This window comes from Phaeoacremonium minimum (genome assembly GCF_000392275.1).
Source record: "Phaeoacremonium minimum UCRPA7 unplaced genomic scaffold PA7_03_scaffold_476, whole genome shotgun sequence".
In the NCBI taxonomy this organism is placed as follows: Eukaryota; Fungi; Ascomycota; class Sordariomycetes; order Togniniales; family Togniniaceae; genus Phaeoacremonium; species Phaeoacremonium minimum.
In genome coordinates, this window is record NW_006921378.1 from 120,806 (window position 1) to 135,874 (window position 15,069).

At 50.8% G+C, this 15,069-nt stretch overlaps 4 protein-coding genes across 4 annotated transcripts; all 4 read right to left on the minus strand.

Annotated features, from left to right (window-relative positions):
* Nucleotides 1–2,202: 2,202 nt before the first annotated feature.
* On the minus strand, nucleotides 2,203–5,023 carry UCRPA7_6480 (putative glycoside hydrolase family 3 protein; the record flags this gene model as incomplete). Its single annotated transcript, XM_007919018.1, has 6 exons — nucleotides 2,203–2,436; nucleotides 2,494–3,216; nucleotides 3,307–4,076; nucleotides 4,124–4,260; nucleotides 4,311–4,665; nucleotides 4,732–5,023. 6 exons carry the CDS (start codon nucleotides 5,021–5,023, stop codon nucleotides 2,203–2,205), a joined length of 2,511 nt encoding a protein of 836 aa, XP_007917209.1.
* Nucleotides 5,024–5,586: 563 nt separating this feature from the next.
* UCRPA7_6481 (putative snare-dependent exocytosis protein) lies at nucleotides 5,587–8,664 on the minus strand (the record flags this gene model as incomplete). Its single annotated transcript, XM_007919019.1, has 4 exons — nucleotides 5,587–6,317; nucleotides 6,878–7,164; nucleotides 7,645–8,469; nucleotides 8,546–8,664. The coding sequence occupies 4 exons, from the start codon at nucleotides 8,662–8,664 to the stop codon at nucleotides 5,587–5,589; spliced, it is 1,962 nt and encodes a 653-aa protein (XP_007917210.1).
* Nucleotides 8,665–9,173: 509 nt separating this feature from the next.
* Nucleotides 9,174–11,205, minus strand: UCRPA7_6482 (putative phosphate:h+ symporter protein; the record flags this gene model as incomplete). The annotated part of the gene is made up of 5 exons (XM_007919020.1): nucleotides 9,174–9,860; nucleotides 9,920–10,182; nucleotides 10,235–10,509; nucleotides 10,568–10,996; nucleotides 11,051–11,205. The coding sequence occupies 5 exons, from the start codon at nucleotides 11,203–11,205 to the stop codon at nucleotides 9,174–9,176; spliced, it is 1,809 nt and encodes a 602-aa protein (XP_007917211.1).
* A 1,813-nt stretch (nucleotides 11,206–13,018) lies between these two features.
* Nucleotides 13,019–14,554, minus strand: UCRPA7_6483 (putative dna replication regulator sld2 protein; the record flags this gene model as incomplete). The annotated part of the gene is made up of 2 exons (XM_007919021.1): nucleotides 13,019–14,343; nucleotides 14,413–14,554. The coding sequence occupies 2 exons, from the start codon at nucleotides 14,552–14,554 to the stop codon at nucleotides 13,019–13,021; spliced, it is 1,467 nt and encodes a 488-aa protein (XP_007917212.1).
* Nucleotides 14,555–15,069: the final 515 nt, after the last annotated feature.

Sequence of the window (15,069 nt, forward strand, 5' to 3'; positions counted from 1 at the left end):
TGTGATCACCAGCCCTCAGCCGACACATTCTGAGCTAACTACAGCCCCACGCCGAGTAGAGACTCTATCAAGAGGTAATATCGCGAAAGAAATCAATGAAAGGGAGCGACCAATTGGCTGCAATGATAATATTGATACCGCGAGAGACTCATGTACCCAGTCTCGCCAAACATCTCCTAGCCCAGACAGTCTCCTTCCTAGGCGAGGTAAGCGGTGAGCTACAATCACTGCGAGCTTCACCTGCTCATTCACCGAAAGCGATGTGGCCGGGGTTTATTTGTCAGATCCAATCGGTAACTTGACAGCTGCCTCCTGCAGGCAGGCATCTGACGACCTCGGCACTTTCGCACAGTACTGTTACAATCTGATCGATTACTAATGAACACGGCCAGCCCGTTGTCGATAATTCGGACGCCGAAGTTGTCGGGGAGCGAGGCCATTGCTGAGTACGCATGGAGCCCCTTTATGAAGTTACAAAAAATGCTCCCCATAGACTCCCCAGCCAACTCTTTCAAGTGACTACCCCTATTTTACGCCTCGGCCAGGGAAACCGGTCTGTAGCAGCCCGCCACCTGTATCGCAATCATTGTTCGCACACAGTTGGTTCCTTGAATGGAACGAGGTCTTTGTTCCACAACAATATTCTTGTCTATCTGTCATACTGCCTGACTTTGTGTTCAATCTGTGAACTTTGTTATGGAGCTTAATGGCGCCTCCTTTGTTCGACAGTCGAACACTCACAAAGCCATTTTTTTCTAGCATGTACTATTAAAACTTGCATCTCTTCAGTCCAATATCCTCATAATTTCTCGTCTCTTCATCCCCGACTTAGGCAACGGACTTGAATCTGAGTCATCAAGCTCCCCTAGGAAGATATAGTCATCTTCACAAAAGGTAAGTGATTTCTGTTTTGTACGACGACCAACCATCGCACACGAAGTTCCCACGCCATGGCCCCGTTCCATGAACCACTCCTCCCACGCCAGTCCGCCTCCGCAGTTCCGAGCTCGAATTCAAGCGAAGAAGCCGAGAAGTGGATGAGAATATGCGTCGTCTTGGCTGGGTTTTCTGCCCTCTGTATCGGCATCATGCTAGCCTTGGGACGCAGCTACGCAATCAAGTGCAGGCAGATTCGACACCTCCAGATCGATTTCCGCAGATTCAACGGTGAAGAATGCATCACAGGCCAAGATGGTATTGTCCTTCGCGAATATGAAGCGCGGAGTCTGCCAGCCCTCAAAGCGAAGCTCGAAGCCTCCCAGAGCGAGAATGCTAACCTAAAGGATCGCCTCAAAATTTCTACACAAACACTGCAAGACCTAAAGCGAGAATGTGTAGGGTTGAGTTTCCGACTTGAGGCTGCTGAAGAGGAGAAGCTGGAAGCCCTTCACGCTTTTCGTAGGCAGAATGCGTCAAACCTCGCATCGCCGTCTGCGTCCCACCCGCCTTCCCCGACTGCGATGTCCCCGCGGACAATGGACAAAGGTAAGGAGAAAGATATCGCACTTGGCCCGATCCGCAGAAAACCCGTCCCTGCCTTTGTACAAAGTATTGAGCGTTCGACCCTTCGCCTGTCTCGATCCGCCCGAAACGGTGATATGCGGCGACGTCCTATCCACATCAGACACCAGACCGTCGCGCAGAGCGAAGCTGGGAGCATCGAAGTGGTTGAAGACCCTTTTGAGGAGAGTAACAGTGCCTACACCGCCATCTCCCCAACCTCTGGTTTCTCTCGAGACCAGCGAGATCCTCTGTACTTTATCGACGAGGTGTGCGGCGCTCCGATAGCGTCTCCTCGTGGCAAAGACGGTGAAAGATCTCCATTGACATCTCCTCTCCTTCAGCCAACAGCTCATCCTGCAAGCCCTAAAGTCGTTTCTCGTGACAACTTTACCGTCGATCGAGATGTTGATCATCGGAGATCGTACACCGGCTATTTACGGCAGCAGACAAACACAGTGACCTCGCCCGGTGCCAGGTCTCTTCCCGCGATGTCTCCCAACGCCGCGAAGTTTGACGAGGTAAGCCTGGATGATTAGGTTAAGTTGAATGTTGACACTGGCGCCGAGCCAGTGGGTGTTAGTGCGCTTCTTTGAAGAGAATTTTCATAGCAATAACAATGAACTGGCTTCAAATTCCTTGACCTATTTAGAAGATATGACTGATTTGGCTTGATATGATAACATTTTGGTGATATCGAACCTAACTTAACCGGGGCAATGATGCGTTCAGCCCGATTTCTGTCGAGCTGTACCCAATGAACACGAACTTGTCGTAGACAGTGACCTCCCAGTCCTGGGCATTCGTGTCCCAATTACTAATGTCTCGGCGTGTCAGGTTGAAAGCTACATTCTTGACTTGGCCGGGCTCTAGATATACTTCGTCGAACCCCCTGAGGACGCCCCACGGCTCATTAGGTCCGCCGTGCTGAACATACTGTTGAATGAATATTAGTCACCGTTTAGACTGGGACAAGGTATATTTGTAACTTACCAGCTGTGGTATATCCGTTCCCGCAACTTTACCTGTGTTCTCAATAGCAGCTGTGACTGTATAGAGGACATCGTACAATCCAGCATTTCCTCCTGGGGCTCCACTAGCTGGTAACAAGGGCTGAGCTGAACTGTTGGTGCTCCCGGCTGGCGCCGCTCCAGCTGTTGATCCGCCGGTGCTAGTACCTGTAATCCAGGGGTAGACATAAGGCGTTATCTTTTTGAACCCAGCCGGCATTGTGTTACTTGCAGCACTGGTATCGATAGTGCCAAAAGTGGGAGCCGGCTCCGTGACGCCTGTGGCAGGCTTGTAAGTCGTGTCGTTGTGCACGGTGATGGTCAAGTTGTGATACATGAAGCGCGTGTAACTCAAACCATGGCCAAACTCGTAAACCGACTCTATGCTTGCGTTCTGGAACCAGCGGTAATCGATGAAGACACCTTCTGTGAAGTTCTGCACTGGCTGTGCGGTCGGCGACCGGTACATCAGTTGGGTGCCGTAGTCTTCCACCGACTTGCCCCACGTGAAAACAGACTTGCCCTGAGGATTCACCTTGCCGTAGAGGACATCAGTTAGTGAGTTGCCGGACTCCTGGCCTGGGAGACCTGCCCATAGAATAGCGGTGATATTCGGATGATTCTTGGCATATTCTATGAGGACGGGCCCCACGGTGTGAAGGACCACTATGGTATTTGGATTGACAGAGGCAACGGCCTTGATTAGCTGTTATGTCTAGAGTTAGCTTTTATTGTGTATAAGAAATCAACTGGGCTCACACCGGCATTCGCCGAGCTGCCTCCTTCGATCACATACCTCATCGCCGCCGTTCCAGAGGGTCAAGTTATTTCTGTCTCCGGCATTCCCATCAATAGTAATAAAGTTCTCGCCGGCATCGGCATTCGCAAACACGATTGCAGCTTCAGTCACAGCTGCCGCGGACTTTGCAGCGTCGAGATCCCAGTTGCCTTTGATATTAACAAAGGTTGTATTGTCGGCGTCTGCCTGTGCTTTGAGTGCAGTAGCGGGCGAAATCAGATAGGGAAAGTCAGCCGTTCCAGAGCCATAAGCCATTGCTAGCGTCCCTTTATTGCAATTACGGTCTGGGCAAGAGTTGGGGCCTCCAGGGTTATCCTGAGCATCTTCTCCAATAATGGCAATGCTCTTCGGCTTGTTCAGGGGTAACGTGCCGTTCACGTTCTTCAGCAGGACAATCGATTTTGCGCCGATCTCTCGAATGAGCTTTGCGTGGTCTGATTGTACGTCGATGTGCTCGTTGACTACCGTTGACCCTTGTTTTGCAGACTGATATAGATACCCGGTGGTCTGGTTCGTCCAGGCTGAAAAGTTGATATCTGGCCGCTCCGTGTAGTTTCCCACATGGACCTTGTAGTATGCCGCCATAATCCTAATCACCATATCGTCAAGCCGCCAGCGCGGGATACTACCCGCGAGAATTGCTTCCGTCAAAGCACCACCCCACAATGAGTTGTACGCATTTCTTGCGCCATCACCTGGCATTGCCATGTCGAGTCCGGCGAGGGCAGATGCTCCAGTTGCGTGCTGAGCACCCCAATCCGACATAACTGGTCAAATTAGTTCTCTTCTCACATACAAGCAATGATTCTCTCACCAAACCCTTGGAAGTTTAACTCATTTTTGAGTAAGTAATTCGTAGTCCACTCATTCTCGCAGCTGTACTTGGTATTGATCTTGTTGTACGAACACATGAATGAGCCCACACCAGCTCTAACCGCATCGGCAAAGGGCCTATCAGAGTGTCAGGGGTGCTGAGGACTGCGTCCCATAAAAAGACTCACCAAAGATAGAGCTCATGCATAGTCTTATCGTCAATGGTCGAGTCAATGTTATTACGATAATGCTCCTGCTCGTTGAGTATGTAGTGCTTAGCACAAGCAATGACACCGCGGCTCTGGATGCCCTTGATCGTCTCGGCGATGGCAACACCACTGAGATAGGGATCGGGGCTGAAGCCTTCCCAGTTGCGTCCTCCGGCAGGAACTCTACCCAAAGGTCCAGCAGCAGGACCGAGCTGGACATCTATGCCTTTCCCGTGAAACTCCTCGCCCATAGCAATCCCCCTTCGGCGCATCAAGTCGCGACTCCACGTCGTAGCCACATTGATACCAGCTGGGAATGCCGAGTTGCCGTCCGCTACATCGCGTCAGTTTTCACCATTTTACATAGCAAAGACTGCGTCCATGTGCGCGGACTGCTCACTATATCGAACCCCTAGCGGACCGTCCTCAAGACAGAAACCCCTGAACCCGAGCCGTGGCACTGAGCCAGTCATGCCAATGCATCGATCAGCTTCCCATCCGGTACCCGTTGTCAAGTTGACCTTTTCAACGAGGGTCAGCTGGCTCACAAAATCCTTTGCTTTCGCGTACGCCTCATCCCAGCCATCACCACCGCTCGCCCACGGGGATGGATAGCCAAAGCCAGCGGGTGGTGCTGCTTGGACGACTGCAACGAGAGCCGTCAAAATGAGCTGGGCACTTGGACGACGCATATTTGCAACACAGAAGTTCTGATGATGTGAACATGACTTTCTGGGAGGTGTAGCATTTATTACTAACTATATGCCTTGCATCGAAAAACTCCCGAAATATCCTCTGAATATAAGTTATATTGATTCGGTCCACGCCTGCAGCACTGCGCCTGCTTGGTTGCCGAGCGGATGTCATCAGTTTTCTTCAACGGGCCAAAGCCCTCCGCTCCACGCTGTCTACGGGCTGCGGGTAGATATGGTAGGGTATGTGGAAAGGCTTTAGCCTCATTGAAGATCAGCGAGGGGAGTACCGTCCCTATCGTTTTCAAGGGTGACATCCCGAATCAGAGAACATGGCCAGTTGGCAATCCGGTATATCCTCCGGCTAATTCCTAAAGGTCAATACTGATCTGCAGCGAAGTGACCTGGATCACAGAAGTCGGCGAAGCATCACCTCCCAAGTAAAGAAGTAAATTTTTGCCAAGGTACCAACATGGCATCTTTCAAAAAGATAGTGGATATCCCAGCCCATGACGCCTACGAAACCCGTCAAAATACCCCTAACTCTAAATTTTTTGACAAGTTCAGAAGAACTTCCCCTTGATACTGCCAAGCACAAGGTTTCTCTTCTGCTTGCCGATATATTTATTGACATCGTCTGCCCAGCCCTGGCTCTGTTCCTGAAGATCATCCATGTTGTCGCCCATCAGGTTCAGCTTCTCTGTCCGCTCGTTAATCTGCCTCTGGAGGTATTCGCCCCAGCCTTCTTGACTAGTGCCGGCTCTTGGGCTCGTTGTACCACCCGCTCGGGCCATTCTAGCCTCCACGGCAGCGGCTTCAATCATTCGCTTACTCGGGGGCCGATCTGGTCCGCCGATAAGCAAATCTAGGTCCATTGGCGAGACGTACTGGGTCCCGGAGATCCATTGCATATTCGAAATTGTTGGCCGTGCAGGTATCAATAACTCCGGATTGATGAGCTTGTCATCTGTGTTCTGAAGACCCTTGCCTGTGCCCCAAACGGGAATGACAACAAGTTCACTCGGGCCAGCCCAGCCAACCACGTCACCGGTAGACGCGACAATCGTGTTTGTGCTTCGAGAGGCGTCCAGCATGTTGAGGGGAACTCTATTGATCTCCTTTAGTCCTGGAAGGGTGAACGCTCGGGTTGTACGGTCACCAAAAGCACCAACAAGAGCGAATCCGTGGAGCTCAAACTCGGTAATCGCAGCTGCATCGCAGAGAACGTCATCAAAAGATTTTGATGCCCCCTTTGCAGTCGCAGGTTTGAAAATGCGAATTTCTGACTGGGTGACTATGACGATGTTAAGACCAATTCTGTTGTTGAGATATGTTGAAACTTACCGACGACAAGTGTGCCATTGACCTGTTGTCCATTTCGCAACCCTGCCACCACTTGCCCAGTCGCTGCTGCAGGATGGCCGCTGTCCGCAACTATCGGGCATATCGCTACCACTTGGTCATTCAGATGCGCTACCCCTGCTAATTTGACAGAGTAGCTGCTCCCTGATGGGAGCAGTTTGAAAGTCGCCACGTTGCCCCTATTCGTGCCGACGAAGCAGGCGATGCTGGAATAGTTATCACCCTCAAGAGTCATCACGCCGAACTCGATGACGACAGGCCATTCCTTTGATGATGCAGATGCACTCGAGCTGTGACCGCGAATGAACGACGATCTCTTCTCTTGTTTTGCGAACTCCGTCGTCGAAGCCTGGAAGATGACTGAAGGACCTCGAAGATCGATCAGACTGAAGAAGCCCCCTTCGGAGCCCACACCGACGAAGCCAACATCTGAGACTGTCACAGCACTAATTGGTCCTTGCATCATCTCGTATGCAACGAACGGCTGCAAACCTTCTTTCAATGACGGCTCTGATCTCGAGCTGATATCTGTCAGACCGCCAGGGTTTGGCACGATTTCTTTTGGCTCGTCACGCCCGAAGAACTTGTTTCCTCCCCATCTGTAGATAACCACCTCACCAGCTCTCGTGCCCGCAGCAAACTCGCCAGTGTTTGGAGCCATATGCATTGCAGTGATGTCAACATCTTCATACCTGCCAAGAGCCCTGGCGATGTCTACTTGTAGTTGGGTGGGATTCTCCATCTCGTCACCATGTCCCAAGTCCCAGATTCGAATGGTACTATCTGCATGCGCAGCTTGCACGATGTTTCGGCCTTCGTATCTCCTTCGAGGTTTAGGTGCTTCGGCACCTCCTTTGAGAAGGAGCTCTCCTTGATTTCGCTTCTCTGTCATGCCGAGCCAACGGCCTCGGTCTAACGTCGAAATAACGACTTTTGTAACGAACGGGTGTACAAAGGATAGCGAAGGATGGAGTTGATTTGTAGGGCTGATCGGATACCCAGATGGGAAGCTCATGGTGATCAGCTCGCCAGATGTGAGTAGCGAGATAATAGCAATCGGATCTTGAGCGCCAGCGAAATGTGGCGAGAGACGGGGAATTAAACAATAATTCAATACTTCCGCCCCAGCGGGCGTCTGCAATGTGTTTCGACGCTTCCCATTGAAATGATCGGTCAGAATTTGCCAAGAGGACGTTGCATATACTGGTGTTTGACCCAGTTCAAGAAATGTAAGTCCTCTCTGCTGATCGTCGACTGACTGTCCTCCGGCAATCAATAGTGCCGTGTCATCTGGATTCTCCTTGCAGCACCACGCAATCTTGATATATGGGTTGATGAAAGTGGCTATCCCTGGATCACCTGAGACCTGGTCGACTTTCGTTTTGTACAGCGACCTGGCCTGAACAATTCGACCATCCTTGGGATCCCAGAACACTAGACTTCCATCATCGTGGGCTGTGAGAATAAATGTTCCTGTAGGATGCCACAGAGCATGAGAGAGTCGCGGCTTGCGCAGCGAGTCTACAGACTCTCCATTGCCGCCAGGAGCCCCTGGCTGTAGTACGTATTCGAAGAATTTCTGGGGCGCATTCTGCTTGAATGAGTATACAACGGCGCCGGTGGTGTACCCAATCAGCAACTTCCCGATGTCCCGAGGATGCAGCTGCATTGACACCAGTGTCGGCATCTTAGCCTTAGAATCCTTCTGCCTCCAGAAGTTAGGGATTCTGAAGGGTGACAATCTCTCCCGGTCCAGGTCATAAGCCATGACATCGCCGTTCGACAGTCCAAGCAGCGCCCAGTCAAGCATTGGATCGGTGACCATGGTCACGACTGCGCCTGGGCAAACATAGCCCGCAATACGCTCGGCCGTATCGAGGTTCCAAATTGTAATCTCGCTCTTGGAGTCCAAGGTTATAAGGCGGTTCGCGCAAAACTGGATGTCTCGGATGGATGCTTGTCGGGATGGCTGGACGAATTTTTGGACTCTGCTCTGCCCGAAGATGTAAACCTTTCCGTTGCCATATTTCGACTCGTTTGTCCCGACGGCGAGGAGGGATTGGACTGGCTCATAGGCCATACAACTATCCAGAGATCCAAGTTAGCTTTTGGCTGCCCAAGAGCTCAAGGACAGCCCCGCCAAGGAACGGACGCGTGTACCTGATCTGTGAATTGATGCCATATCGGATCTGCTCATCTGGGGCAAATAAATGGGGAAGGATATCTGCAGACAGGTCCTTTTGCATCCCCGCCTGCTTTCCTCGCAAGAATGAGGCCATCTTGGCGGTATTGTCGTTATTCCGTGCTGCTGAGTTGGAGGAGGGAGCTTCCGGATGTTGGCGGGGCACTGATCACGGCTCACGGCACTGACAGGTCCCTGACCCGCCCACCAGGCAACGTCATCGCGCCAAGACAGCCCTGGAATCGATACCATTGCTGGACATGGCTTCTTTTCAGGGAGAGTCAACCTTCAAATCCTCGAACCAACCTCCGCCTCCCCTAGACCTCGAGCCTGCAGAATATATACATATGGCATGATAGCAGTGGTTTTAGTCATTTTCAAACTTGATCACAAATAATCTTGTAAGAATCAATCCTCTTTCAGGGGCTTGGCATGGATTGATCATGTATATTCATTCCGTGCAACGTTAAGTCGTCTATATGGGGGTATCTGTGCTGTACTCTAGGTCACAGCCATGCACAAAGATCTATGACTTTTGGGTTCCTCTCCCACCCGAATCAACATCAAGAACCATAAACATTAAACAACAAAAGGATGGCTTCATGCCTACGCCTTGCCCTCTTCAGCCATTCTCTCAGAGCTCGTCGGGGTTGATGCCCGGACAAGCTCAACATCCTCATCCTCGCCGCCAAGCTCCTCGAGCGTCTTGCGCGCCGTCTCGGGAATAAGGAAAGAAGTGAAGAAACCGCAAAGCATGAACAAAGCGAAGATCTTCATAATGTTTGAGATCCAGGGAGCACTATATCGCGGGTCCGTCTTAGCCCTGACTGAGTCGGCACCGATCGTCTTGAGAGGTCCGAATACGACCTGAGCTATGATCGCACCCATCTTGCCAGAAGCAGCGGATATGCCATGCGAAGTGGATCGGTAGCGAGTGGGGAAGCACTCTCCAGGAACGATGAAGGTGGTGGAGTTCGGCCCGGCATTGAAGAAGAACTGAGCCAATGTGTACAGCGCCATCAGAGCACCGCCGGACAGATTCCAAAAGTCGAAACCGATCACGCAAAAGAGCAGTGTCAGCGTGAAGAAGCCGAAAATCTGGATCGGCTTGCGGCCGATAGTGTCGACAAGGGCAGCAGACACCCAGTAGCCCGGGACGGCTCCAGCTAGCACCAGGATGAGATTACCAACGGCGGTGTTGTGATAGATGTGGTAGACATCCTTGCCACCGGACCAGCCGATTGTGTTGAGAATGATGGCGTTGTTCAAACCGAGACCATAGAAAGCAATATCCTGCTGACTGTTAGCTGTGGTCTGAGAGGGAAAAGAGGCTCCTGCGATATGAGACTTACCAAGAAGAACCAGGAGAGAGCACAGCCAAGGAGGACTTTGAGGTTCTTCCATTTCCGGTAATGGACTGAGAAATCCTTCCATGATGCCTTGGGAACGGTAAGCTCCTCCTTGGACTGGATCTTGGACTGAGCTCGAGACAGCTCGTCGACCTTGCCCTCGCCCCATTTGCCCTTTCTATATGTGTCAACATCTTCAGCTCCTTTCTGAACATCTTGAGCAACGTCGAAAGTATATCGAGGAGTTTCCGGGATGGTCAAGCGAACTACAAATTGTCAGTGGATTATACTATCAAGACAATGAAGGTCACGACTTACAGTAGAGGGCAATTGCACCGGGGACAGCGCCAAAGCCTACAATGGTTCGCCACATCTTGTCGATAGCCGTCACACAAACAGTGTTGGTTGAGCATTCTGACGCCGTGGCGGACACAGACAAAGACTCCTTGAAACCAGTTGTGACGATCAACAGCATCAGACCAGCAGCCAATTGGCCCAGTCCCTGCATTGCGAAGACGGCATTCATCATGAAGCCTCTCCACTTCGTCGTTGCAAACTCGGATGTGATGATCGCGCTCAAAGGATAGTCTCCGCTGTTCAAAAGCCATTAGCATCTTGCTTGAAAAAGGCGTTTTGAAGAGCCAAACATACCCAATACCAATGCCCATGATGATTCTCCAGAAGACAATGAGACCAATAATACTCATGCCAGGGGATTGGGAGGACAGTGACTGAGCCAGCGTCGCGAAGATGATGACCATCAGCTCCAGACCATACATGCGCTTGCGTCCAACGATATCAGCAAGGATTCCGAAGCCGACCTGGCCGACAACGGTTCCTGAGGAGGTGGCGACTTTGATAGCTGTGTCATGATCTGAGGAAATGTGGCCGCCGAAGTATACGATACCGATCATCGAGGTGACCAGACCAATGGCAAAGATGTCGTATGAGTCTGTGAAGAAGCCGATTCCTGCGACGGCGATGGCCCTAACATGGTACCAGCCAAAAGGGGCCTTGTCGATCTCGGCGAGAGCAAGTCGTCGACGTACATTGGCATCAGCGACATGGGCAAAGTCGTTGCTGGTTCGACGTTAGCTATCAGTGTTTGAAATGAAACAGTGCAAAGATGCTTACTTGAAGTTGTGGAAAGCAGCATTTCCACCAGAGGTCATGTTCTGCTTGATCTCCACCTGGCTGGTTAGGAATTGAGATTCCTCCTTCGACATAGCCGGGTTGGTCTGGCTAGACTCGACCTGAGGGGTCTGAAGGATACCTGAGCTGGACGCCATCTTTGAACACTCTTTGGTCAGCACCAGGGTATGCAATTGGAAAAAGAAGGCGACTGAGGGGAAGACAGACGGACAAGAAAGAGGATGGAGCGAAGAAGAGGGGGTTTTATATTTCTTGTCCAAGTAGTACCCCGTCCCCGCGAGAAAGTATAGTCTTGGGCGACTGGCGGTGCCTCTTACTTTGCAGACAGACAGGGAAACCGGTCACGCGAGCACAGAGAAGGATAACTACAGAGAAGCATTTGCCAAGATGTGGTGGAGACAACCGCCAGCGCCATCCTGGCACTCAGTGATCTGTGAAGCAGAGGATGTTGCGCGTGTCGTCCGCATGGTGGCCTTGGGATTGGTCAATTGTACAAACTGAGCAAGTGAGCACGCTACCTCATACCACATTGGGATGCTGGGCCGTTGTATGGATCCTCAGATCCAGTCGGCTTGCATAGCACTACTGCTAGAGCCGTCCTACTCCAGATCTCTCTTTGCCCCTCGGTCAGTCTTTTCGGGGCCTTGCGTCTCCCACCAGAATATGACGTTCTCATTCGCTGTAGTGGGCGAGCTTGATTTCTGGGAGCGGATCTAGATTCAATTCCCCGCTAGGTATGTACCGGCCTTGGCTTAAGGATACATTCTAGCCCTCCCTCTTGTGGCTTACGGCGCTCTCTCGTTGCAAGTCTATCTAGACATCATTGCCTTAATTCAAAGGAATCGCCTGAAAAGCATATCTGAATTGGAGGTTCTTCTTTCCCATCAAACATAATCATAGACTCCTGTTATGAAGAGCAATTTGGCAAAATATTCTCGATTTGGTTTCAAATGATTCATGGCTGGTATGCCAAGATGTACTGGGAGACTGACTTTTGGACCAGGAAGCTCTTGGCCGCAGGTGCTGGCGTCGAGTCAAGGCTCTAAGCAACCAACCAATCACAAGCCTGGAAACGCCCACGTTTCTCTCTTTCTGGACAGCACTGGCCACAAATGACTTTGTGGCTGTGGCAGTACATCGGGACTTCTCTTGAACAAAATTGATGTCGGGGCTTCGAATTGAGCCCGGAAACAAAGTGGCAGAAAAAGTTTCGACGTGATGGCCACGTTCAAATAAACAAGTCTTCGAAGGCATGAAGTTCGCATGATAATGATGTGCCTTTAGCTTTAGCAGCACCATGGCTGGTGGTGACTTTGCTTCCTTATGGGAAAACTCACGACAAGGCACTTGTTAAAAATGTCATCGCTAAGAAAGTCTCAGGATAGAGCATATTTTAGAGGTCGATATCAATCTACTCAATTAGTGAGTGACCTTCCCTATCAGATGGCTCCTCTTGAGTGCCGGTCTCGTCTTCTAGAAGCTTGGTCAAGGCTTCGGGACAATCTTTAATGCAGGTACGCGTGGCTTGTCCCGAAGTCCAGAGATCCATCGACGGAGTCTGATCCAATCAGAGATGATATCTATAAGTAGCGATGAGTTGAGCTTGTCTCGTCATAGTTTGATGTTGTAAATAATGTGAAGCTGAAGTGCCGCCTTGATGTGCCTGTCGTATGGTATTAGGCCTTTGCGATTCATAGCCCCTGCGCTGACCTGGCGCAGAATCCGTCTTATTGTAGGGTAACAAGGTCGGCATGATTGTTCTCTTCCACACTTCTGGGACTGACGTGATGTATTGATCGCCTTAAACGAAGCGTAAAACATATTGGATACACGTCATGGCAGAATGTTTCACTCTTGCAACATTTCCCGAGAATGCCAGGAGTAAGTTATATATCTCTTGGCAATGACTATCATCTGATACAAGTACTGTAGCTGGAGCGGGCAGTCCCTTCACCTCCGCCTCCGGAACCTGCTATTATAGCCTGGACCACCCTTCGCTCCGTTATTGCGTAGCTTCAGCCTTCTGAAATTCGCGTGTGCCATGGCATTGACCTTCCTAGCTGCCTTCTTGATTGGCCCTTCCTTGATCTCTGGCTTTGTTTGACTCTTCTTGGTCTTTCTTTTCTTGGCTACGTGATCATCATCTTGTTCTTCATCATCCGAGCCACCGAAATCCGAGTCTGACAGCTGTAGAATGGAGTCCTCATTTGCACCATCCTTCGTTCCATCAATTTGCGTTTCTGGAACGACATTCTCCTCATTTTCGCTCTCCTCGGCTTCTTCCATTGTCTGAGTTGGTCGTTTTGATCTTGTGGGCCGCATCTTGACCAGCCGAGTGGTTCGTTTCTGCCCCTTTTTCTTGAACACCCTAAGTGGCTGCCCATTGCGGTCGACATCGTCCTCCACGGGGCTGTCATACATAGCCTCATCATCGAAACCTCCCAGGAGCATATTTGGTGCTTGACTGTCCTCTACGAGGACATCCTCCTCCGTTGGTTTCGACTTCGGTTCGGGCTTGGGCGCTCCTGAAGCAGCCTCATTCTCCATCTCGTGTAGCGCCTCCAAGTCATCGTCCAATTGCTCCTCTTCGACTTTGCGTAGGCTAGCCACGATGCTGCTCAGTCCCCGTACGAGTGGTTTTCGGGGAAGGCGAATAGGATTTGGCGACTTGAACTCTCCATTTTCGTCCACCGGTGGCATGGGCGCTCTTCTTAGGAATGCAGGCGTGGCAAACTGTAGTCGTGACACTGAGCTGGGTGATTTGCCGGCTGTGTATTCATCTCGTTTCTTGAGAGGTGTCATGAATCCATCCAACATACGCTGCTTGCTGGACGATTGAGGTGTTCGACCCAGCTTAATTGTGCTGTCGGCGTCGAGTCCAGATGCTGACTTGCTAGGAGTGGCTTGTATTTGAGCAAATGAATTCGTATCTTGATTGCCGGCTCCCTTAGACGGGGTCTCCGCATCGGCGCCGCCGAGGAGGTCGAAGAGCCCTAACACACGGCCATCCCGTTGTGGTGTAGGTCCAATGGAAGTCGGAACTGCTGGACTGAACAATTTCCTGCTCAATGAAGGGGTAACGGCTAATTCTGCAGCGTTGCTCTGGAACCGCGTATTCGATGGTGTCTCGGCGGTCTTTATGCGCTTCGAGGGCGTCTGGGCGTGGAGATCGGTTGACTTGCGTTTCCTTGGTTTCTGCTCATCCTTTGGGCCCGGTGGTTGCACCTTGCCAGAGAGAATATCCCGTATCTTGTTGTAATTCTTATACTTTCGAGCTGCAAGGATACAAGTCAGAGATTTGCTACATTGATGTTCTCATGGATACAGGCTGTGGAGGGGCATACCAATGTCCGGATTTTGCTTGATGGCTTCGCGATCAGGTTTCTTTCCTTTGTGCTCCTTGGCCCACTTGCTTTCCCAGCTTTTTAGGTCTGCCCGTAAATCCTGAGACTGCTTTTCATAAGATTCTCTTTCTGCAGCGTCCATTTTCGCCCGCTCTTCATGAGAATGAGGTTGTTGCAGGGTGGGAGAAATGCGGGCGCATGAGATCATGCAAAGACACCAAAGACGCGCTGGACGCGTTCTGTAGTGTAAGTGTCACCTTGCACTGCACCTTCCCGCGTGTCAAACACCCCACGCCCATGCGGCCCCACATTTTTGAACCCCTTGTAACTATCAGCTGACTAAGCTCAATGATACCACGGTTAGAATGCCTAAGTGCTCTTATACAACCTTAGAACTTCATGTCTACTCCGATTTGAGGATAAGTAGTAAAACACCCATGGGAGATAGATCAAGAATAGAATGGTGTAGTCCGAATAGTATCATGAATTAAAGCCTCGCACATGTGATAAATCCATCATGCAATACGCCGACTAATCGAAATTAGCACTCTGTAGTGAACCCTAAAGGTTTCTATGTAGGGGATATGGGGGCCAATGAATCATAACCTCAAATCACATTGAATGCTGGCAAATATGGCTTTTAACTTACCTTATATC